Source organism: Anomalospiza imberbis, chromosome 2 (genome assembly GCF_031753505.1).
Source record: "Anomalospiza imberbis isolate Cuckoo-Finch-1a 21T00152 chromosome 2, ASM3175350v1, whole genome shotgun sequence".
NCBI lineage: Eukaryota > Metazoa > Chordata > Aves > Passeriformes > Viduidae > Anomalospiza > Anomalospiza imberbis.
In genome coordinates, this window is record NC_089682.1 from 15,946,466 (window position 1) to 15,971,421 (window position 24,956).

Consider the following 24,956-nt stretch of genomic DNA (forward strand, 5'->3'; position numbering starts at 1 on the left):
TTTACAGTACCCTAATTTAAGATGAGTGTTATTTCTCAGCAGTGTAGGTTGTATTGAAAATATGGAGCAGCCAAAAGCTTGCTGTAACTAAATGAGGGCATGTTCTGCTAGATAAGAGTGTACATGGTTGCTGTCATCATAATTTGAATTCCATCAGGTAGAACAGTTTTAGCTTCATGCTATCCTATGGATCCATAGTAGGATCCTCAGAAGCAGATAATATGCTGCCTAGTGATTGAATTCTGTGATAATTAAAGAGTTTACCAATTATATGCTTGTTTCTGTTTCTATTTAATTTTTTTTTAAGAAAATAAAATTGAGATCACTGGCATGTATGTCTTCTGTCAAAACTGTTGCAGAAAATTATTCAAAATTAATTAATCAAAGGCAGCATATTTCTGAATACTAAATCTTGGAAAATGTCACGGTAAGTCCTGTAGAGAAGTGAAGCCTAGACAATATGACAAATACTTCCGGAAGATAAATTTCAAACACTGGAATGATTGTAAATACATATGATTATATTGGATTTAAGTTTAATTTTTTTAATCCGTGGTTGTTTGTTTTTTTCCCCAAAAAAACTTATAGCTGGAGAAACCATTGTATGCAACGTAACACATGCCTGTAATTATTCAGGTTAGTGGCTTTCTTTTCCCGTTTTTTACATAAAAATCTTACCCAACTATTTTATACTCTGAGTAATGAAGCAATGTTTAGTTGCCATGTAAAAGCTACTTCTATAATAACTATCCTTGTAAATTTAGAGAGATTTTACATTAATTCAAAAAATATTAAAGGTGAGGAGATTAAGAAATGTTTAGACTCTTGTACTTTTGATCTTTGGTTTCTTATCAAAGGCACACAATTGCAGATAAGAATTGCAAAAAAACCCCAAGAAACAAGTAAGCTAAGGAGTTCTATTTATAGTAATGGTTTTCTGTTTTGGGAAAAGATTACCTGGAAGGAATTTAGGGACAGCCATCAAAATTAAATATATAGAAAATAATTAGGCTATTGGACTAGTTCATTTGTTAAAATTGGTGAAAACATGGAAGAACAGTTGCAAAAATAGATAAGCTAGTGCAAGTGTTCTTATTTCCCTTGTATCAAAGCACAAGACAGTAAGTTTTGCAATTCTCAAAAAAAATTTACATTCTGTGTTTCAGCATTGATTTTCCATTTTACTTTTGGTTTTAGTGTTCTATGTGGGCAAGGTAAAACTTCGAGCAAGTGAAGAAAGTAATGCATCACTAAACGTAGAAATAGTAAGTATACTTTCTTTTAAAACTTTATTGTAAGGAAGGTTGAAGTGAATTTCTTTGTCTACTTAAAGTAAGTAGACAAAGAATACTTTGTATACTTAAATACAAAGTATACTTTGTATACTTAAAATAAGTAATATGAATCTTACTGTGTTTACAGTACAAGATACTATATGCAGTGGTTGGACAGCTGTTTTAAACAGCTGCTTTGCAGCTAAATTTGAAAATTCCAGCTAAATAAACTTCCTACAATAAGGACCTGTATTTTCTACATCACCACTAAAAGGAGGGGGAAGCCCTGGGTAATCTCAAGAATTTACATTTAGGCACACAGGATCTTCCTTTGGAGATTAATTTAGACACTTGACTTTGGAAGATGAGCATCACTAGATGGCAACTATTTGTGCATAACTGAAGTTGGATTATACCCTGGAATAATTGGTGTTGAGATTCTCATAAATAGTTCTATGGCTTTTTGTGTATTTTTTCGATTATGCTTTTGCATGATCATTCAGTGTTTTTTGGTTTGTGGTTACTGAGTTATTAATTTTGCAATAGGCTTATGTGACATGAGTGTGTCCATTTATACAAGACAAGACAGGTTTAAGAGGACTGTGTCATGCATGGCAAGGACCATATAGATGACCCAGTATCAAGGTAATACTATGAGGATGAAAATGTTTAGTTGTTACAGATGGAAACTGAAGGGAGGAAAAAAGAACCTTGTATCTTTATCCTACACATCCCTGTCAGCCCTCAGCCTGAAATTTCACATGCCAGTCCTTGAAAGCAGGACTAATCAGCAATGTAACCACAGAGAAGAGCTACTGCACATGAAGCATCAGGTTTGGGCAGGGATGTGCCCCTGGCAAAAGCCACCTCTGCATTCTGTTGTGTTTCAGTGGTGATAATGCCTGTGGAAACTGTCCTAGCATGGTAACATTACACCTACAGTTTCTGGAAAAACTGGTTTCCATGTCTTGAAACTCTTTTGCTTTTTAGAAGAACATTTCTTAGGGGAAATCAATGCCACGTATATTAGATGATGTTTTTCCTCCTGGCACTTGCTGTTTGCACAAAATGTAAAAATAATCAGTAATGCTGGTAACCAGAAGAGCATAAGAATACATATATGGAAAGGGTTCTTAGATAAACCTCAGTGTATCCCCAGACCTTAATGCTAGATCATACTTATTTAGCTCAGTTCTATCATGTCTTTCACTACAGCTCTTGACTTCTCATTGCCAGTATTCTGTCATCTATTATTTATGTCATTTATGAAGCTTGCCCCATTGTTGCACTAGAGTTAAAAAATTCATTCAGTGTCTGGGGTGAGCTGTCTTTGTTGCAAACTAAGCCAAAATCCTCTTTTTCCAGCATAAGACATGGTGAGTTTACTGTCCTTTTGCCCCTAACTTTCACAAAGATTTTGGGGTTGGTCTATACAAGATCAGTGGTTCCTTCCCTAAATTGTGACAACAATGTCATGGTAAATACTTGTTGCAGTGTATTCATCAGAAAAGGTGCTTCTTATCTTTGTAATTTCAGCCTATTAAAATGTGTGAAATGAACAATTTTCTTTTAAGGCTAAAAATTACTGGTTGTATTTAGCTGTGGGATCTTTTTTCCTAACAGATTAATAACATAACCACCCACAATCAAGTCAAAAAATTAATTGAAATTCCAGCACATACCCCACAAGAACTGAGGTAAGTAATTCTGAATAAAAATTGAAATCTTTTTTATATTTGAAAAAGATGAAGTGAGACCTTCCATGTGTTGAGTGGACTTTGTGTTATTCCTGCACATTAAAAATTTCACAAGTTCTAAGTTTTTGCTCTTTCACATAAAGTTCATGCTGATTAGAATACTCTTAATTAGTTTATGTACCACTGGAGTTTCTTTTAAAAAATGGTACACCAAATGTTTCTTATAATTTAAGGATTCAGTTTATCAGGTAGGAAATTATGAAGAGAACTTTCCTAGCTGCATGTTCTTTAATAAATATTCTTGAAGTCATATCTATGGTTTTATTTTGGTTTAGTTTTTTTCTATCCCAGTCTTTTTAAGGAGAGGTTTGAATGAGTGAATATTTCCCAGACTTACCCCGAAAATCAAAAAGATGTGGTTGGCTAACAAATCTTATTTGTAGAAGAAATCCGTATTTCTTACTTGTTCTATTTCTGTGGCTTTGAGTATAAATTTAGAATTCTATTCCAAGGAATGCTTGGCAAAAGGCAATTTTAAGATTTATCTTCTGCTCTTTTAAATAACATTTACAATGGGTTGATGTTCAAACTTGATGACAGAGGTTTAAATTTAGTTTGTGTAGTGACTAATAAGCGTCTGCTCTTCAAATGCTTAATGCTGGTGGTTTAGAGTATTACAACTGGCCTGACTTTGAAAAAATAATTGATTAACTGGAAAAATATTTTTTTCTCTGTAATATTTTTTTATTAAATTGTTGTAATTGTTTTTAGAAACATAACTAAAAATCCTCCATAACAGTAATATTTTATTTTAAAGCATTTCAGAGTTCAACAAAACCTTGCAAGCAGTAAGTGAGGTAAGATTACTGATTGTTGTTACTCTCTGGAAAACTCTTTTTTGACTTACTTCTGATAAAGCATCACTCCTGATTTCTCCTTATAAACCTTTTTTTTTTTCTGTTTTCATTTGTCATTACAGTCCTCTGTTATGGAATGCAGTGCAGAAAACCAGAGGTTTGTTTTTAAATTTTTAAAGAAAAATATTTAAAAGCTCATATATTGTCTTGTGACAATATGCATGGCTCTTTAACAGAAGAAAAAGACAAACTCTCTAAGAAGTTCAGAAGTTCAAGAAACAGGCTGGAGAAATATGTATAGGCTAACAAAGGAATTCTGATTTCTGATTATTGTCCTGGCATTAGTGATTTTGAAAAAAACATTTTAGAGTTTGTAGGTTTGGTTTAACCCAAATGTATTGCTTCTCATTAGTCTTCTGCTGAAGCCCAGGCTTCCCTGCCATATTTCTTCTGCATCTTGGTATTACCTGAGTCATGTGACTGGGAGCACCAGAATTCCAGAATTTGTGAATGCAATGTAATCTTTATGAGGGATTTGTTTGAGACATCCCAAGTTGCTGTTCTTCAGCTTGGGAAACCAACCACTATTGGGGTAGGGGGAGCCTGAGGAAGTAAACAGTTCAGAATCTGGAAAACATGGATTATCAGAATGGCAAAGCTGCTCCAGAGAGGTGATCCTGGAAACCCTGAAACATAGATGGCATCTCAGTTTAAATGCTACTCACCATTAAATTGTCCTTCAAAATGATCAGCTTGGAAACATTGTATCCTAAACCAAAATGAAACTTCATTTCCCCAAATACTTGAATCTAGACTTTATCTTCCTGGATTAGGAGGAAAGAAAAGACCAAAACACTCAAATAAAATAGAAAGTAGTCAGATCACCCCTTCATGTCATATACTGGCAGTCGCTAGAGTAGTCTTTTAATTCTTATGAGCTGGAAAGAAACCTTTTAATTCATCTCTATGTTTGCATTTGCTGAATATGAAAAAATTTTACTGGAGATTCCCTAGTTTAGGCAGGGCTTCAAGTCCTCTAACTGTAGTCGTAAAGATGGAGTTACATGATTGAATGGGTCACTGACGTTCTCTCTAAAGTCAAGAGAGAATGCTGGCTTCCTCAGGTGGTGGAAGTTTCATAAACGCTGGCATATTTACACTAACAGCAGAGATTACATTATTATTCTTACAAAATAATCAACTCTTTAATGACTAACATTGATCAGGGAGAACCCCATTTAAGAGTTGACATAGTAGATGTGCATTAAAATAAGTGCATTAAAATAAGTGCATTATGTGCATTAAAAATAAGCCCAAATCTGACAGAGCCTAGGAAAAATGTGCTTTCATACTTAGCATTTGTACTAATATGCTTTAAGTTAGCATTTTATGTTAGTGTTATAAAGATGAGGCAGCTCTGTTTCTTGAGTCTTAAGCTTTTTTCTTCTCATTTAGTACACACTGCAATTTCATAATGAAGCTGGCTGAGAGAGAGAATATAAGCAGTTTAACGCAAAAAGCAAAAATAAGTCAACTTGGTAAGTTATGCTTTAAACACAGTCTCATCACAATTTTATGTAAAGATGTGGTCTTCAAGTAGCTAAAAAGACAAAATAGTTACTTTTAGATCAAAATATTTTTGGTTTTGAGCAATAAAAATACATAAAAATGCAGCCTTCTGATTTTTGGGGTTGTATGTGATAGAAATAACTTTTTAAAACATTTTGGTATAAAATTGCCAGCTACTTTATTAGAGCACACTTTGAAAGGATTAGGTGTAAAATAAGCTGAGAACATAAATGTCTTGCTGAAATGACGATCTGAATTTAAATGGTTGTTAAGTAGCCAGCCTTTCTTAATGATATTACAACAGGATGGAGTACTGTCACAATACTGTCTCTGTTTCAAAAGCTGTCGTGTTGCATTTTGGTTTGTTTAAAATAAAAAAAAAAAAAAAAAAAAAAGAGAAATCTGAACTTGTCAGGCCTTGAACAAAAATCTGGGGGTATGACAATTTTATGACTGGTCAAGAGTTCTTTAGTTTTGCAAAACTAATTTGAGAACAAACATCAAAATAAATAATGCAGTATATACTGTTTTTCAAAGACATAATACATATGGTTAAATATTCTACTTAATGGTATTAGCAGTTGTTATGCTTAAGGATAATGCTTCTTTCTCATCTCAGATCAGTGCTGCTGTTCATCACTGAAGTATTGTTCCTTGACTGCTGAAGAATTACGAATGTAGTAAGTATAAATACAAAATTTGACCTGCTTATTTCCTGAATTTCCTAATACATGACTAGAGTCAACTTCCATGCTTCAGTGCAATAGCCAGAAAGGACTCCACAAGAAAAAGCTGACAGGCATTTTCCAGTGTAGCTCCCTCCTCTTTCCTCCCTCTTTCCCTTCCTCCCTTCTTTATCCCTTTTTTTTTCTTTGATAAATCTAGCTTTTGTGTTCAACAATAGCTCACCTTCAGAGAAGGCAGCAAAGGCAGTAGTAGTATTTGTTTACAGACTTGCTAATTAACAACTACAGCAAAAGAGAATGTAAGAACCTTCTAAATATTAGAGCATGAAACATCCAATCTGATTGATTTTAAAATATACATTATTATTAATATGTCCATATAATTTATATATATATTCCTCTATTATAACTTGTTTTCTTTAAAATAGAAAAAATCTTAACCTGGATTTTTGTACCTTTTTTTCTTTTACAGTACTATACAAGTGCCACCTCATTTTATATGGGTTCCTTCCTCTCATTCACCTTCTCTCCTTAAAAAGACTTTCCTCAAATCTAATTCTTTTATTCCCCCCACTGTACTTTCTGCTAAGCAAAGCTCCACAATTAGACCACTGATCCCACCATTCACAGAAATTTATTTTTCTGGAACTCTTTCCACATCTCCCCTTACAAACCCTCTCTCTGAAAATTCTATGCCTTCCAACAGTGTTACCACCAGAGGTTCCTCTTCCGAGTCTCTTGCGCAACCTACCATGCCAACTTTTTCTTCCATAACTTCCATTAAATCCATCACTGTTCCCATACCTGCAACAAAATCTGTCACTAATGCTGCTTTCTCAATTGAATCTGATGCTGCACACCTTAACAAGACTTCTACAATACTTTCTTCTTCTGTAGGTTACACTTCTTCTGAGCCTCACAAACTTCCAATTGTAAATCGGCACTTTGAGGCTATCACCAAATCTGTTGCACAAATTCCCCCTGCTTCAAGCCAACCTATATCTGGTCACAAAAATGTTAGTAAAGTACCTATTGTTCCCCTTACTCCTTTCACAATATCTTTGACCCCTACTGTTAGTCCTGTCAACCATTCTGTCTCTGCTTCTCGTCCTCATTCTACTGCTGATGGCCATGGGACCCCAGGTAAATATGAAAAATAAATAATTATTTTTGTTTGAATGCCATATACTGGATTGGCTCTTAAACTTCATTAAACAATGTTATATATATGAGAGGTGACCTTATAATTCTTGTGAATTACTTTGGATGGGAGTGTTGATATGCTGGAGGTTAAGAAGGCTCTACAGAGGGATCTGGACAGGCTGGATCAATGGGCTGAGGCCAACTGTATGAAAGGCTCAACAAGGCCAAGTGCTGGGTCCTGCACTTGGGTCACAGCAGCCCTAGGGAGCAGTCCAGGCTTAGGGAATAGTGTCTGAAAGCTGCCCAAAGGAAAAGGACCTGGTAGTGCTGGCTGACAGTGGCTGAACATGAGCCAGCTGTGCCCAGGTGGCCGAGAAGACCAGTAGCATCCTGGCCTGTATCAGCAATAGCATGGCCAGCAGGACCAGGGCAGTGTTTGTCCTGTGTACTCAGCACTGGTGAGGCCACACCTCACACCTCTTGTCCATTTCTGGACCCCTCACTACAAGAAGGACATTGAGGTGCTGGAGCGAGTCCACAGAAGGGCAACAGAGCTGGGGAAGGGTCTGGAGGCGTCTCAGGGTTGACCTTATCACTGTATACAGCTGCCTGAAAGGAGATTGTAGCTAGGTGGGGGTCGGCCTCTTCTCCCAGGCAACCAGTGACAGGATAGGAGTAAACCACCACAAACTGTGCCAGGGAGGTTGTTGGACATCAGGAAGAATTTCTTCTCTGGAAGGGTTGTTAAGCATTGGAATGGGCTGCTCAGGGAAGTGGTGGAGTCACCATCTCTGGAGATGTTCAAGAAATAACTGGACACGGCACTCAGTGCTGTGGTCTAGTTTACAAGGTGATGTTTAGTCAAAGGCTGGACTTGATCTTAGAGGTCTTTTCCAACCTAAATGGTTCTGTGATTCTATTCTGTGTGAATACCCTGAGACAGAGACAGCTTTCACTTGATGTGCATATATTTCAAAATACATTCTGATGCCTTTGGGCATGGTGAGTGATACCTCACCCTACACCACTGTATGTAACTGTCATAGGTAGGTACAGTGCTCAATTCCCATTAGAACAAATGTCTTTTGGACAGAAAAAATTCAGTCAAAGAGCAAGGTAGATTTTTTTTAAACTAACCCAATATTTAAAATACTGCACAGTAATGTTGGATCATCCTTAAAATATTGTTATTGACTGGGAATATTCTTAGTGGCTATGTATTTTCTTATGAAAATTCTACACAAGCTTCTTCTCAAATTTCTGACACTATCTTGATTTTACTCTACATTCAGGCATTCAGTGGCTAAAAATTCAAAATAATAGGTTATTTAATATGTTAATGGTCTGATGTGAGGAACTTTGAAATTAATAAAACTTGAAATTAATGTTGGCAGTTTGAAACCTTGATTTATGTTTTCATCAGATTTAAATTACCATTCTCTGCAAAGTAGTTGATAGGGGGGGATTACATAACTTGTTGAGAAACCTTACGAGTAGTGATACAATTTTTTAATCAACAGAAATGTTTATTTTTCTGCTTCTCCAAGATTACATAATTTGTTGAACACAATGTTTAATTTTTCATTTGTCACAGGAAAAACCCTTTCAGCTACCACAAATATAACTTCTGTACCCACCACCATTAGTATTGCCACAGCTGAGCAAATCGTGTCCAAAATAGAAAATGATTTAGCAGCAGGAAAAATAGAGCCAAAAGATGTAGAAAGGATGGTTAGTGAGGTGAGCACTATCCTCACTGCTTCTCAGCCATTACCACCACGAATTTCTAACAGGTAGGTCATTTTGACAATAGATTACAGGAGTGTTGTATTTACTGTCTTGACAAATTGGCTTCAGCAAGTTTCACTTTTTCATAATCATAATCCAGAAGAATATTTCTTGTTCTTTTATGTAGCTATTCAAAATGGAAGAACTATCATTCTAATACTACCAGCTCTACTATAATATAATGCCATGGAAAGCGGTGGGGGTATTTTTGTTGATACTATAATAAGTGATTGTTTTGCATTACACTCGGATTATTGCTCCATAACCATAACTTGCCTGAGAATTTTGGAGGTATGTGCTTGTTAATGCTAAGTATACTTTTTCTTAACAGAATTATAAAGCTGGTGGACTATATTGGCTTAAAACTAAACTTATCAACATTATCTGCTGAATTTGTCTCCCCTTCCTTGGCTCTGGCAGTTGTCAAAACCAACAGAATCCGCTCCAACCAAATGTCTTTTGCTGTCCAGGACTCAACTGATCTCCAGGTTACAAAATACTAACAATACCTATGAACTGTCAAACATTTATTTTAAAGTGTCTATGGTTTTATATTTATAGGAATATGAGTTTGTTTATGTCAGGATCTTTAGTTCATGTTAGTTTCAGACTTTTTTTAAGCACTTCACAGTTTTTCCTTTAATTTTCAACTGTGTAAATAGGTATAGAAAAGAGCTGATTTAGCAAAAACTGGCAGAACTAATAAGCTGTTGGACAGGGTACAGCTAGAACACCAGAATGGACAAAGTGCTTGGCAGAATAACTTTGCCTCAAGCCCCCTGAATTATGAGTCATTTATTCAACCACCATAACAGTGCTGAAATTTGTCAAGGAGTGTTGCCAAATGGCTTCATCTGTAAGAAGGAAATAATTGTAGAGAGTTCCAGAAAAGAACTATTATATATGTTGCTTGGATAATGATGCTGAGAACATTTGTCACTAATGGCATCTCACCAAGAAAGAAGTGCTTAGAAGGTTTGGTTGGATCCCCTTTATCTCATTCAAAACCTCCCTCCTGACAGAGAAAATAATGGACAATACCAGCCTTGGAGGCTTAAGCAAGGAGAGATGGAAAGTTTTGGACCAATTTTGACACATTCTGCCTCCTCAGAGAAGAAAATAGCTTAATGTATCGTAAGCCATATGTAGTACTGGAACTTTTCTGTGTTACTGAGAATTATATAAATGTTTAACATTTAAGTTCTTTTCTATTTCTTAGCAATATATAGTGCATGAATGTGAGATGACTAGGCAATGCTAGTGCTGACATACAGATATTTGCTAAGGAATAATTTTTTATTTCATGGCACTGGCACTGAAACACTGAAATTTTTCAATAATTATCATCTACTTCAAACTAGAGCAACAGGAGTGCTTTTGTGGAATTGATTCAGGATTTCTTTGATGCTGTCTACACCAGTGGTCTCCAAAGTGGGGTCTGAGTACCCCAGGGTGTGCACACAGCAGTCCATTGCAGTGAGGGAAAATGTTATTTATATGATTAATAAATTAAAAAATACATTTTTAAAAGTAACTTTTAATCTCCTTAATTTTAAAAAAATATTTTATAACTTGCATAATATATTAGTAAACTAATTAATACATGTAACTTATAGATAGATATATCCTGGGGTCCATGCTCAAAAACTTTTAGGGGATGCATGATCAAAAACATTTGGAGTACAGTGGTCTAAACAGATGCGTTAAATCACATTGTTAGGGCACTTTGGGGAGTTCACACTGTTATTCTTATTACAGCCATTCTTTCAATACTCAGTTTCTTTCTGCATACTACTGTTTCACATCTCCCAGGAACTCTGAGTTGATGATATTTGTATGTAAGGGACTAATGTAAGACAGGAATGTTGAGAGATTCTGTACTCAACAAAGCTGCCTGGCGGGTAAGCACAGCAAATAAAATGTGCAGCACATAAAATGGGTGAAAGTTCAGATCTCTTTTTGTACAATATTAGGTCACTAAGCTCTTGAGGTACCTGAATTGTGCTTATCTAGTTTAGTTTTATACTTTTTGCCAGAAGATCAAAAAGTTAGGGTTCGTGTTCTTATCTAAGAACATAAACTTAACCTCCTAAACTTAAAAATGTATTGACAAATAATGGCTATTTTCACTTTTTCTGAATTCTGACGTACTTCCCACAGGGTATGAAAATTCTTTGCCTTTGCAGGCTTTCATGCTGTGAAACATTGATCTCCCTACACAGTTATAGTTACACAGAGCTAACTGGGTTTTTGCTCCTCACCTTTTCCAAATCAATACAAAACACACAGTGGTGTGTTATATCCCTGTAGGGAAATGGTTAAAGCCAGATTATTTTCAGTGGAAGGCAGACCTGAAATGGGATGCATCCTTTCCAGTCCTGTAAGTGCTATTTATGTATTGAAGGAATGAGAGCAGCAGTGGGTTTGTGACAGTAATTAAAGAGGCATTTATTTTGAAGTTTTAAACTGAAAATAAGTCATAATTTATTTATTTGGAGACTGAAACGAAGCATAATCCTGGTGTTTATTTTTCAGATCTCTCTAGGAGTTCAGCCAATTCAGAATTTAAATAATCTTGGATCAATTACACTTCCTTCATCATTGCTGAAAAATTTACGCACTGAAGACTTGGACTTGGCTTCTAGAATTATATTCAACTTCTTTAAAAAGACCACTGTGTTCCAGGTATTGTTTGACCCACTGTTCATAAGAATTTTAAATTCAAGCTTAGAGCAAAATATGAATGGATTTTTTTCCCCCACAAATCACATTTCAAAACTTCTGACTTAAAAACGAATTACTTTTGTCCTCTGCTTGCTCCACATAGTAAATGAGCTTGTGAGTGCTGTACTCTAGTATTGTTTCCTTTAAGATTTTAAAATCTGGAGCTTTTTTGTCATTTCAGGATCTGTCCTTGAAGAATGCATCTTTAATCAGCAGTGTTATATCATCAAGTGTTGCTAACCTCACAATTAGTAACTTAACAGCAAACGTTACTGTCATTTTGCAGAATATCAAGCCTAATCAGGTAAAATTTACATTTTGACAGTCTTAAAGTACAGTTTTGTTGACTCCACTGAAGTTGTTGTAGTGGAAACATTTTACTAATAATACAGGTCAGCTTGTTGTGCTTTCCTAGTATGGACGTTTCATTTCCACCTGGACATTAAAAATCACTCCTGTTTGCTTATTTGCCGCTGGTATAAATTTTGGTTCTCAAGTAGTGTAAGGTAATTTTGCTCTATCACAAATTCATCCAGTTTTTCTCTTTCTTACTTACTCTTGTGTTTTATACTACAAAGAATAAAAGCTCTTAGAGGGAAGACTGAAATTGTGGGTTGCTATGGTAGATGCTGCAGTCATGACATTTGTGGGTGTTGCCAGAAGATAATGTTTTCTGTTTCCCTGTTTTCTTCGGGGAACTGAAACACAGGACTGTGTCATCTGGAAGTATTAGGATTCTTACACACCATCTCTTTCTGAAAGGAGCATCAGGGATCAAAGTCTTCTATCTTAAGAGAGTTTAAAATACTTAATTATTATAAACTGAACAATGTGGGGTTTCCACTAATGCACCTGGAGCTTTTTTCAGGAGCTGGCTTAGTGGTGTCTTTACTTGTTTTGACATAATAACAAGTTTTGAGATATAACTGTAGAAGTATTAATATTTATAGCAATATAGTGTATTGCTGCTGGTATTTATAGAATTTGCATGTGTGTGAGGAAGTCTATGTCTAAGAGTTTAACATTGTGATCAAATATTTGCAAATGAAAGGGTTTTTCCTTTTCTGTGTGATCATGACTTCAAAAGTTACAAAGTCTGGAAGGAGGAGAAATCCCAAGAATTTGTATGGTGTGGGAAGACATTGAAAGAGTATTCAAAAGGTTCTACCAGGAGAAGAATCTTTGCATAAGCACAAAATTGCATAGCTCCTGTCTGGTGACTTCAAATCTGTTCAGCATATTTTTGCATGTAGTTTGCAATATTAATACTTTTATGCACCTACATTTATTTTGTGTTCACATAGAACAGGCATATTTGCTGTATACAGTGTTTATTCTTCCCTGATTTTTGTAAATCATTCATAAATCATTTGATCCTAAACTCACAGTTTAGTAACTTGGGTTTTTTTGCTTGTTTGTTTTTACTCCTGAACAGGATAATTCAACAGTTAGATGTGTTTTTTGGGACTTCAATAAAAATGGTAAGTACTTGAGATGACTCAAGATGCTATGCTGTTTTAGTTTTGTTAATCCATGTTAATATAAATGAGGCCTTTTATGAATAACAAAGCTGCTTTTTTTAACAGGAGGACATGGAGGCTGGTCATATGAAGGTTGCATAGTCAAAGAAAGTAGAGTAAATGAAACAGTCTGTTCATGCAACCATCTCACAAGTTTTGCAGTTTTGATGGTAATTACTTTTAAAATTATGCAATTTTACCCTTGTTCAAGAACACATTTAACCTTGCCTTGTCTTAAGCAAGTGAAGACCCAATAAGCCCATACAACCTAATAAATAATACTCAGGTTCTATTCACTTTAGTGTTAGTACAGATAGCCATACAATTAGGCACATGCTTAAACTCCTTGTTGAATTGGAGTCCATGGGTTCCACTGGAGGAAAGAAATTCTTTAAGTGCTGCAGATTTTTAATTTAGGCAGCTCTTTATACTCTAAATAAAATTTAGGAAATCAAATTTAAAACAGGTTTTTAATCAAATGGGGTTTCACAATTAGTGTCATAGAATTATAAAATAGTATCTCTAGTTGGAAGGGACCCATAATGATCATGGAGTCCCAGCTCCCTGCTCTTTACAAGACTAGATTGGCATTTTTCCATCTAACCTTTTATAAGAACCATGATGAAAAGAATGGAGTGCTTTTTTTATTTATAAGAGTAGAGGGAAAGGTGTGTTTTGATTTTTTAAAAATTGTTTTATATTTTTCCATTAAATAAACCTGTTCGCTGAAAATAACTTCTGTTTCTGTTTTAGGACTTGTATGGAAATACTCCTTTGACTCCCAGACAAGAATTGGTACTGACTTTTATATCGTATATAGGCTGTGGCCTCTCTGCTATTTTTCTTTCTGTTACTCTTGTGACCTACATAGCCTTTGAGTAAGTACCTATTCATCTGAGCTCCCATTATTCTTCAATTGTGATTGATTGTAGTCTTCACTGAGAAATCCTTCTCAATAGTTATGGATTCTGTCTCCACAAATAATGCACAGATTTGACCAGTTCACCAGGAAGATGTTTATTCAGTCTTCAGAAATGTTCACCTTACGAACAAGTGAATTATCATGAGACTCTAGGCAGTAAGAAGTGAAGAAGTGGCCCTCTGAAGTATTTTATAATGGATTATCATAATAGAAGTGTGAAGGAATGTATTTAAGATACAACATAGAAACCCAGTGCAGAATTTTAGCATTTTTAAAAGCATTTGTATTCTTTCTTTATTCTTTCACTATTCAAAGACTGGGACTTGCCTCTATCAAGGCTTTACATACCCAGTCAAAAGCTTGATCTAGTTTAGCAATAAAGAACAGACACCTTTTGGGTTTGGGTAGCAATGTAACAAGAAGTCCAACATACAATGGAAAAAAAATATAACCGTGGTGCTAAACAGTTAGACTCCAAGATTGTTTGTATTTATGTAACCTTTTCTAAAAAACTTTTTATATACAAACCATTAATTTGGAAGTATGTTGTGAATTATTCTCTCCATGTATAAATGCCACACATGCAGCATTGTATATGAATGAAAATGTATTTTTTTTTCTTGGCCTTTGTGAATGCCAAGGACTGCAAGAGAGGAAGTAAACCAGGGATCTATGGACAGCTGATGTCGTCTCATGAATTTTCGTTTTCTTTTTAGGAAAATCCGGAGAGACTACCCCTCTAAAATTCTTATTCAGCTGTGTGCTGCATTGCTTCTACTCAACTTAGTTTTTCTCCTTGACTCATGGATTGCACTGTATGATACACGAGGCCTATGCATTGCAGTTGCAGTATTTCTTCACTATTTCCTCTTGGTTTCCTTTACCTGGATGGGCCTGGAGGCTTTCCACATGTATCTGGCCCTTGTGAAAGTCTTTAACACCTATGTACGGAAATACATACTTAAATTTTGTGTTGTTGGTTGGGGTATGTATTTTTTTTTCCTTTTTTATGCTAAATAGATAATTCCTCTTATCAAGTATTGCAGTTAATGTGATACAGGTCAGAAATGAAAATTAGGCAGTCATTAAATGTTATATGTTCCATGCCTCTTTCTGAGGCATGGAGTCCCCCCATCTGCAGAACTGAAGTTTCTGCAATTCAAAGTGATAATGAATTTTCCTTGTGCTAGTACAATAGAACCAATTTTGAATATGCATGCTTCCGTTATTTTGAGAATAAATGCCAATGAGTATATATTTCATTTCTGGAATAGCACTGTTGCTAACAAAAAGCAGGAAAAACAGATCTAACTGGATGGAGGATGAAGAGATTCTGGGCCTCATTTTTATCTCCTATTTATTTCTTAAAACATATGTAAGAAAGAAAATCAGTTATCCTGTAAGAGATATTTTGAAGCAGTTTGAAGACTGATGGTATTTGCTGGTTTATTCAGAAAGTTTTGGAGCTAGCTGTGAAGGACTCCTCTTGTTTCTTTGGAAGTTGTGCTCCTGAGCAGTTTGAATGCAGCAAGTCTTTGGACAGCTAGTAGTCAGCAGAATTCAACAGGCAAATTTCAGAAACAATATGTAGATTTTGTAGCAAAATATAATAATTTCAAGTCCTCATAATACTGTCTCTTAGGATTTTTATGTAGTGTTTTCTCATAATCTTTTAGGGTTACCAGCAGTAGTTGTGTCCATTGTGTTGGCAGTATCACCAGATAATTATGGACTTATAACCACTGGAAAGGTTTCCATAAATGGACCTGATGAATTGTGAGTTACAGGGAAGTGCTGTGGGGGAGGTGAGGGTGGGGTGTGGAGGGAGTCCTACAAATTGCTTTTCTTTAAAGTGAAGGGGGGGAAGGCAAGAAAGCAACAGTAGTGCTTTGAAATAGTATAACTCTACAGTATCTCATGTGCTTTAGGGGTATCACTTTTATGAAGGCTCATATCTTTTGGCCAAAAAAACCCCTTTTTTTGTAAAAGGCAAAAATGGTTTGCATGCAACAAACTGCAAGTTTGTCTCATGTTTATTTCACTTAATTTCTGTTTCTGATAATGGTTGACAGACTGTTGTTCTGTTCTAGCTGCTGGATCAAAAATAGAATTGTCTTCTATATTACTGCTGTGGGATACTTCTGCCTGATATTCCTGATCAATATCAGCATGTTCATTGTTGTGCTGATCCAGCTCTGTCGTATCAAAAAGAAGAAACAACTCGGTGCTCAAAGGAAAACCAGTATCCAAGACCTTAGGAGTGTTGCTGGCCTCACGTTCTTGTTGGGAATTACTTGGGGGTTTGCTTTCTTCACAGTAAATGAGGTATTTACTTACCTCTTTACCATTTTCAACACTCTGCAAGGTAAGTTTATCCTCCATGTAATAGCTCCCCGTCTATAATATAACAAACCATACATTTTATAGCATCATTTTCTTGATTCAGCAATAAAAAATTAAATTTGATATGTGCAGTAGCATGTTAATTATGTTAGAGATGAGATGATACTGCTTTAGAGTAACCTTAAATTGCAGTTTTGTTATGATAAGGTATAGAAAAACTAGATACTACTTATATAGGTATGGGATATTTATAAATATTGTCATTTTAAAAGTGTATGCAAACCAGATATCCCTGTAAGTTACTGTGTTTCCACTAACACAGTGTTTGAATACTCAGTTACTTTAAGTGTTCATGTTATAATGCAATTAACGTAGTGAAAACATATCATTTCTTGAGTTTCTCTAAGGCTTCTGGGGGAGATTTGACATCCAGCAAAGGATCATTGAGACAGGCAAGGCTGAAACATCTAAAAGTTGGTGACCCAACTCTCAAGCGTGGCCTATATAGTACTTAAGTATATATGGGAAGTAGATATGAAAACATAAAGTTTTGCAAAGGCCAGAGTGCTATTGGACATATCCAAAAGCAGACTTGCTGCATAGAATTTTATATAAACAGGAGGTATTGTAGCTGTCCCCAGTGTCCTAAATATACCTGAATTGCCCTTCTGAAGTTTGGATGGAAACTTCTGCTTAAATGGCACTTAGATGACTGGCTGGATGGTTTCCCAGGGAGACTGAAGTAGTGAAAATTGCAGTTCAATGTATTCACCTCTCCCCTATTTGCTGTGTTGACTTACTATTATTTACTATTCATTCTAAACCTAATACAACTGTTCCCCATTGCAGATTGGAAACTGTGCAAAGATTGAGTGCCACTTTCCCTTAAAGGGGGACAACTGTGATGAACTTTTAAGCAGGGAAAGTTAGATGCCACCCTGTGTCAGTTAGTAGTGAATGAGAAGTAGAAAAAGAGACTGTAATGTGGCAGTGGTAGGAGATGGGATGGGCACCATCCCTTCTAGTAAATATTTGAAATTGTGGTAAAGGGAGTACCATTTATTATTGTTTTAGATATGAGTTATTTTCTTTGGATGAGTACTCAAAATTTTGTAGCATTGGTGATAACAGGTTAGCTGCTAATAAAAGATGTAACAGTGTCACACCATGTGCTAAAAAAGCTTGATAGTCTGATAGTGTGGTATCATATCCTCTCTTTGACATTGCTTTGAATTCTTTTCCAAAAGCATTAAGTAAATTTCAAGATAAACAAAATTTTCCCTTTTTATTTGATAAAAAGAAACTTTATGTACTTCGTGTATTTGGTTGTATTTGTTATTTTTTCTTTTGTGTATATGATTCCTCTAATGTCTGTGAGGAAAAAGTGCTCTGCAGCATTCAGAGTTGTAAACTTTTTCAGCAAAGAAAGGTGTCATTACTTTTTTTTAGAAATTTGAAAGAAATTAAAGAAAACCAAAACACCGTTCATTAGGAAGTAGCAAGAGTGAATTTTGCAACAATCTTTTATGCTATTGCTTTGCAGGGTTCTTCATTTTCATCTTCTATTGTGTAACAAAGGAGAATGTCCGTAAACAGTGGAGAAGATATCTTTGTTGTGGGAAATTCAGGCTGGCTGAAAACTCTGGTAAATATTAATGTTTTTTTTTTAACTTCTGAATACTTATATTTAGTGTTAAGTTTAAAAAAAAAAAAAAAGAAAACATAAAAAATAACAAAAAAAACCAATACCACCATTGATCATGTTGCTACAGTTGCAGCTCTAATTTATTATCCAAGATACAGTAAACCTCCAAAATTACTCTTTAAAGGTGGTAGCTGATGCAGTGCTTGCATGTTTACATGCTGTTGCCTTAAGCTGCTAACTGCTAAGAGATGACCTCTTCCACTGCAGGGTAAAGGCATGTCTTTGCAGAAGACTTTTGGTCAGTTAGAAACGGTAAGATTTGTTCCAGTTTGTGGGTCAGCTGTAGTTTTACCAGTTATTTCCACAAAAACAAAGTGAAGCATGGATTAAACAAAAAAAGACATTAATTACTTTATGTTATTTTAAGTAGTTGTCCTCTTGTAAAGCCATGTATTTTTATACACTTTCACTTAGAGAATCAACTGCACTTCAGTTTTTTTTCTGATCTGGCCTGCAGTTGTAAAACTATTGACAGCTGGCTGCTTGTATTTTAAAAAGGGACAAGAGAAAAGGAACTAGATTTAAAGAATTTTAAACATCAAGACTCATTAAAATCTTACAATATAAATCTGTCTAGAATACTGCAAGAATTGTGTAAAGCCTTGGTTTTATATCGTTTCAGTTGCATTATTAACTACATTTTTATATAGTGCTTGTGTAAGTTGTATTATTTTTTGTTTTAGACTGGAGTAGAACTGCTACAAATGGTTTAAAAAAGCAGACTGTAAATCAAGGAGTATCCAGTTCTTCCAACTCCTTACAATCAAACAGTAACTCCACTAACTCTACAACACTGCTAATGAATAATGATTATTCAGTCCATGCAAATGGCAATGGTAAGTTAATGCAAAATAGTACATCTTCAGAAGTAAAATTCTCCATCCTTCCTGTTCTAACATAGTACTGTCCTCCACACTGCTGCCCTCTGCTCATCCTGAGGAGTTGAAATGCAGGTGTAAGTAGCACTGTGCTCAATTTCACTTGCAGTTTGCTGTGGCTAATTTATCTGTTGAGAAAGCTAGATATGAATCACCATTGAAAGTACTTATTAAAAACTGACCTTTTTTCAGTGAACATAATCTAATTCTTCACACTCCTGCAGGGCACATGACATGCTGCTGATTTGAGCTCTCAATAAAGACAATCAATTTTTCAAACAGAAAAGTAACTTACAAATCTGTAATGTATAAAACTCTTAAGTCAAGCAAAACTCAGAAGACATTACTCCTGTGTGCCTGAGGTATTTTTCCCTACTGATCTAGAGTTGAGGCTAAGAAGTCATGTCATCAAGTAGAATGTTTATTATGAGGTTGTTGAACATGCTTGGAGAGGCTGTGTTGTCCTCATTTCTTGGCCTATGCTGTCAGAAGTCAGCACATAATCAACAGGATTATATTAGCAGATAACCTCTCATATGTACAGAGTAAAAGCTAGGTAATTCATTTGTGGGTTACAGGTTACTGTTCCTTTAAGTGTACTAACTGCATATTGCAGAGAAATCACAACACTTCAGGAGATGGCATTTGGACATGCCCTTTACAGCTTTCCAAATTGAGTTGGTTTTTTTTTTTTCACATTCCTTTGTAAAATCTCCCTGTTTGGATACCACATAATGCAATAATTAACATACTTTTTAACTAACAGATCAGTTGAGAACCAGAATCCAGTGACACTCACTATCATTAAACACAAAGTAAGGCAATATTTTTAGGTAGAAGTATTTCCTTTCAAAGAGAGAAATCTTAAGGTGCAAAAGCCTGCATGTCATGTCGGGTTCTTTTTCCCCTGCTACGTTAATTGCTCCGATGAAAGAAGTCATCTCTCCCTGCAACATCTGACATGCTTATACCAAGCTACAAAAGCATTTTGACTGCTTTTCTCAACAGAAAGAAAGAGCAGAAATGTTCTATTGAACTTGTCTGTTGTAGCAACCGAATGAATGAGCCTGTTGCAGCTTTCTGGAAAAAGTTTTGTTCTTATGGGTGTTTTGGAATGAGATGCTAAATTGATGATCTAAACCACTGAGTGATGCCAATTCTGTTGGCTGTGCTCCAATTCTGTCCTACTATATTCACATAATCAGACCTTTCCAGTGTGTCTGTGTGTGCTGTGCCAAAAGCTTCTTAGACAAAAGCAGTTGAAAGAACTTTGATAAAACCTTGTTCCTGTGCACTTACAAACAAGGATATCTCTGGTGACCCCCCTAATTACCTATTTTGTTGTCTATTTTAAATGCTGTGAACCTCGTACCACATCCTCCATTCATATCAAGAGGGTGGTATGATACCTTGCATAGTTTGACTAAATAATTATTCTGGGTCCGTGGGACTTTCGTAAGAAGAGGCTGAACCTATGCTTGGATAGCTCCCAGAAAAGCTCTTGGAGGCAATTCCTTATACCTAATCTTCCAAACATGGGGCAGCTGTAACTCAGAAGAGCTGGGCTAATGCCTCCAAAAGGTATTAGACTACTCTTAGATAGGAAGATGAGATCTTCTAATTTGCTGCACCTGACTGCTCTCCTCTCAAAGCTGGAACTTGAAAATAACATTGCAGCACTTAATTGTAAAAAATGACCTCCAAAACCACTCTAGAAGTTAAGACCTATGTCATAAATACACTGAGCTGTAAACACTTGATGGTTTTAGCCTCACTGCTTCAACTGAAATGCTGTTCCAGATTCAGGACTGAATGATTTACTGTGGTAAGTTTGGAATGTCTGTATAGCCTGTAACTTTGCTTTCCTACTGGACTTCATCTTTTCATGGCATTCTAATATTTCCTTATTTTCAGTTTTTTTCTTGCAGATTTGCATGTTTCAGAAACTAAAATTAGGTATCACATGGCTGAACCTGCAGATTTTCTCACTGAGGAACAAAAACCACTTTTCTGAATTTGTTCACAGAAAAGCTTTATTTTCTTCTCAGCTTTTGCCCTAACATTAGGGCACAACTATTATGAACAATCCTAAGATAAAACAGTGTTAGGCAGGCAGGGGTTTAAACAACAATCACAGTATTAGCAAGTATGGTTATTTTCTATCATTTCAACCTTTTTCTTACTTGAATTAATGAACAAAGCTCTCTTCCACTCGTCTTACCCTGTCTACATTTGTGCCTGTTTAAGTGCTTGATGGCTGCTTAAATTAATAAGAAATTTCTTTAAAAGTCTAAACTGAAGTGTTTGCACAAATACTTAGAATAAAAACCCCCAAATTCTCATTAAAAATATTTAGAACGTGATACATAGAAGCAGGAGATTTATCCAGTGAACTAAGCATTTGTGTAGCATTTAATTAAAAGGCTTCGGTCAGCAATGGTATTAGATGTGTTCATTGTGGATTCACCTAAATATGTAAGATTCTCTGCAGTTCTAAGTATGGTTTTGACCCATGATCAGACCTAGGCCTTGTTCTGATTGTCCTTCAGAAGTAAATGCTATAAGTTGAATTTTTTGTACTCAAATCTTATTTCAGATGCATGGCACACCTGAGATACCTTTAAAACTTATTTCAAAAAATCAAATCATTAAAATTAGGAGTATTTTGCATTATATCCAGTGATACTTATTCCAAGTCAAGTCTACATTTTGAGAAGTGTGACCTTCATTCCTTAAAATATGGAATCCTTGTGCATAAATATATTAATATCTCTCAAATATCAGGATTTCACACAGGAAATGTATACAAAATATTTACCAAAAATACACATTTTAAAATTGTTGCAGGGATAAAATGAGAGCGTATTAACTCCCTATAGTGACTAAAAAAGCATGGGAGGCTTGATTCTGAACCTTTCTGATAGGGAATTCACTTTTTTGTTTCAACAGGTCATCTTTCCAGTGAGAAGAATGGTGTTTGTTTCAGTGTACAGAATGGTGATGTGTGTCTCCATGACTTTTCAGGCAAACAACTTGTATTCCAAGACAAGGATGATACTGGCAGCCAAAAAAGCCAAATCTCGCTCAGAAGGACTTCAAAGAGAGGAAGCCTAAGTTCTATGGAGAAAATGTGATTTCCTTTTAAACAGCACATTGATTTACAGTGTGAAGTAGAGTTTAACTTTAGCAGTTTAACATAATGTGAGCAGACCAAGAACTCGTTTTATTTAATATATGGTACTGGAACTTCAAGGCAGCCAAGCAATGGATTGACAAGGACAATTATTAAAAAAAAAAAAAACCAAACAGAAAAGAAACCTACTATTTTGACAAGGTCTTGGATGTCAGATTACAGCTGGCACACTTCCATTTTGTTTCTTCATCAGAGTGGGGTTTTTTGAGGGGTTTTCTAACATTTAAACAAAAGTTTTATTTAGACTTTTTTCACTACAATTAAGTTTATCTGGATATAATGCTTAGTAATATTGTATAAATGTAGAAAGTTACAAGTTGTGCATACAAACGATGTTAACTTTAAAAATGTTAGCTACACTGTCTTCCACTTTTTGTATGTTTTAGTAGCAAACTCTGCAGTGATGTACATAAGCAGAAAATATCAACCTTTAAGCATCTCAGTGATACTTTTATATTTATTTCTTGTAATATAAATTTAAATATACCTATGTATAGAAAAATAATTGGTATTTTGTTTGTAACTTTTATTGTGAGTTTGAATTTTTCTTTAGTTAATTATCTTTAACATGGAATGCTACAAAACTTAATTTGTCCAGTAAGTGGATCACTTACAGTGGTTTGAATATATTCACTAGATGCAGAACTGTAAGTAACAAACACAATTGTCTTGAACCTTTAGCTACCTTTTAGTACACCATAGAGGGATACAAATTGGGTATAATTCAAGTAGAGGGCCATGAATGGAGTATTAAATAGTCAGTAGGTTATTAAGTACAACTAAGTTGTGTTGGTGGCTTGAGTGAAGTCATCAGTTTTTGCCATTGATTTCACCAGGGCCAGTAATTATATTGAGTGGTGAGACACGGCCATTTTTCATTTGCAATGATGGAAGTAGGGAAGTTTGGAGAGGGGGAGAGGCAAGCTGAAGAAAAAACAGAAATAATAAATGACAGCTGCTATATTTAGTAGCTGAGAAATGTTTTGTTTCATTGCATGGCTGTTTTTTAAGGGGCAGCTCTTGAGCTATTCTAATGAGTATTTCTGCTTGTGCTTTGGCTCGTGGTTGGCAAACCAAATACTGAGGCACTAGCTCAGTTATTGCTGAAGCAAAATTTCATTCCTCTTGGGGTATTTGCTGGGAAAAAAATGGATTTTGGCTCTTCATGTAAAACAGCTGAAAGTCCATACAACATTGTGAAGATTCCTCTTGAACAGAAATTGGCCTAAGCCCTGGTCTTACCTCTTCTTCCTCACACACATGTGCAGCTATGGCCACTGCTTTTTCAATTTGCAGTCTTGGGCAAAAGTTGGATGCTCCCAAAGCTAACTAGGACAAACTGGTGCCAGACTGCAGAGTACCAGGCCCTGTTAAGAGGGCTGCATGAAGCAGGTGCATGCTGATGGGGAGCAAGGACTTTGCTTTCCCAGTGGGGAGGGCTCAGTTGCCCTGAAAACACTCTCCTCAACAAAAAGCATGAGTTACACGCCTCTTATCTGGGGCTCTGTTGGAGTTAGCAATTGAACCTCTTCAGTGCTCAAACCCCATTGTGGTTCTGTGGGCAAATCGGTTCTTTCAGTCACTTACGTCCAAAATTACTCTGACTATGCTTTTAAGGTGAGGATTTAAAGTACTTTTTGTGTTTCTCCACAGGGTTTTAGCTGCATGTTGGTAAAAGCCCATCCTGGAATGCTAGTAGCTGGAATACATTTCTGTGAATGCTTTAACTATTTGGCTAATTGCCTTTGCAGTGTTTCTTGTAAATTTATTTAATGTTATATTTATATTTTCAACTGTAAAAAAGTAATAAATTTGCAGCAACCACAACACAAAATATATAAACTTTGTCTTTTAGATAAATGTGTCATTAATACTGGGCTGCATTACCATTGTTCAGATTACAGGATCAACAGTATGTCACCTCTTGGAGAAAAACCGGACCCAGCTTTTACAGTTATTCTCTGCTACATATTGTACCTTGCATGGTTCTGACAGATCTGGATTTTAGCAGAGAAAACCCTGATGTAAGTTAGTCCAGTCAATGCCTGCCCTCAAGTCTGCTGAAGCTCTCCCAAAGAAATGATGTAAGCAAAAGCACATAGCTGAGTTTAGCTTCAGTAATTAAATTCCCTATGAATACACATATTCCACTGACCTGTTCGGAGTCTTTTTTTTTTTTTTACACAGTAAATATGTTAGGATTCTTGAAATAAAAATTATTTTATATATTCCTAGGGGAGAGGAGTCCTTTCTGACTTTGCCACTTAATAGCACACTCATATTGTAGTAAAAGTTTGCACTTAAACCAGCGTAATATTTTAGCATAATATTTTAGGTCATCCTCAAGCTAGCTGAAAACATGTTTTTACATTGGGTGTTACAGTATCCTTTTGGTTCTTGGTCTCTCGGACTTTGTTTAGCCAGGACACCCAGAGCTGGGGGAAAGCTGCAACACCCGCCCAGAGCACCAAGTAAAATTCGGTGCATTACTTTGTGGCTGCACGGCTAACTCGGGCGATCTGTGAGGAGGTTTTAAGCTTAGTCAAAGATAAATAGCCACCTGCCGTGTACAGCTGGCACCACCCTGCTCAGCACATTTGGTCCCTAAGTGCAGTCTCTAAAAAGCGGTGCCCTGAAGGGGGAGGCTGGTGCGGAGC

The 24,956-nt window shown here is 35.8% G+C and overlaps 1 protein-coding gene across 9 annotated transcripts in view; it reads left to right on the top strand.

Moving 5' to 3' along the window:
• Positions 1 to 24,133, top strand: part of ADGRG2 (adhesion G protein-coupled receptor G2) — a 57,795-nt gene extending 33,662 nt beyond the window's left edge. For 6 of the 9 annotated variants that reach the window (XM_068179941.1, XM_068179944.1, XM_068179943.1 and 3 more), the window contains 21 exons: positions 589 to 636; positions 1,198 to 1,265; positions 2,898 to 2,971; positions 3,789 to 3,828; positions 3,951 to 3,985; positions 5,284 to 5,366; positions 6,017 to 6,077; positions 6,556 to 7,226; positions 8,821 to 9,019; positions 9,346 to 9,502; positions 11,550 to 11,699; positions 11,920 to 12,042; positions 13,174 to 13,219; positions 13,325 to 13,428; positions 14,012 to 14,136; positions 14,897 to 15,165; positions 15,857 to 15,956; positions 16,271 to 16,545; positions 18,067 to 18,168; positions 18,912 to 19,064; positions 22,056 to 24,133. In XM_068179941.1, the coding sequence (XP_068036042.1) occupies positions 589 to 636; positions 1,198 to 1,265; positions 2,898 to 2,971; positions 3,789 to 3,828; positions 3,951 to 3,985; positions 5,284 to 5,366; positions 6,017 to 6,077; positions 6,556 to 7,226; positions 8,821 to 9,019; positions 9,346 to 9,502; positions 11,550 to 11,699; positions 11,920 to 12,042; positions 13,174 to 13,219; positions 13,325 to 13,428; positions 14,012 to 14,136; positions 14,897 to 15,165; positions 15,857 to 15,956; positions 16,271 to 16,545; positions 18,067 to 18,168; positions 18,912 to 19,064; positions 22,056 to 22,240 (3,068 nt within the window). In that variant the 3' untranslated portion in view covers positions 22,241 to 24,133. Of the gene's footprint in view, positions 1 to 588; positions 637 to 1,197; positions 1,266 to 2,897; positions 2,972 to 3,788; positions 3,829 to 3,950; positions 3,986 to 5,283; positions 5,367 to 6,016; positions 6,078 to 6,555; positions 7,227 to 8,820; positions 9,020 to 9,345; positions 9,503 to 11,549; positions 11,700 to 11,919; positions 12,043 to 13,173; positions 13,220 to 13,324; positions 13,429 to 14,011; positions 14,137 to 14,896; positions 15,166 to 15,856; positions 15,957 to 16,270; positions 16,546 to 18,066; positions 18,169 to 18,352; positions 18,481 to 18,911; positions 19,065 to 22,055 lie in introns of those variants that run through there. The other 3 variants (XR_010995880.1, XM_068179945.1, XM_068179946.1) reach the window with 3 other exon arrangements.
• Positions 24,134 to 24,956: the final 823 nt, after the last annotated feature.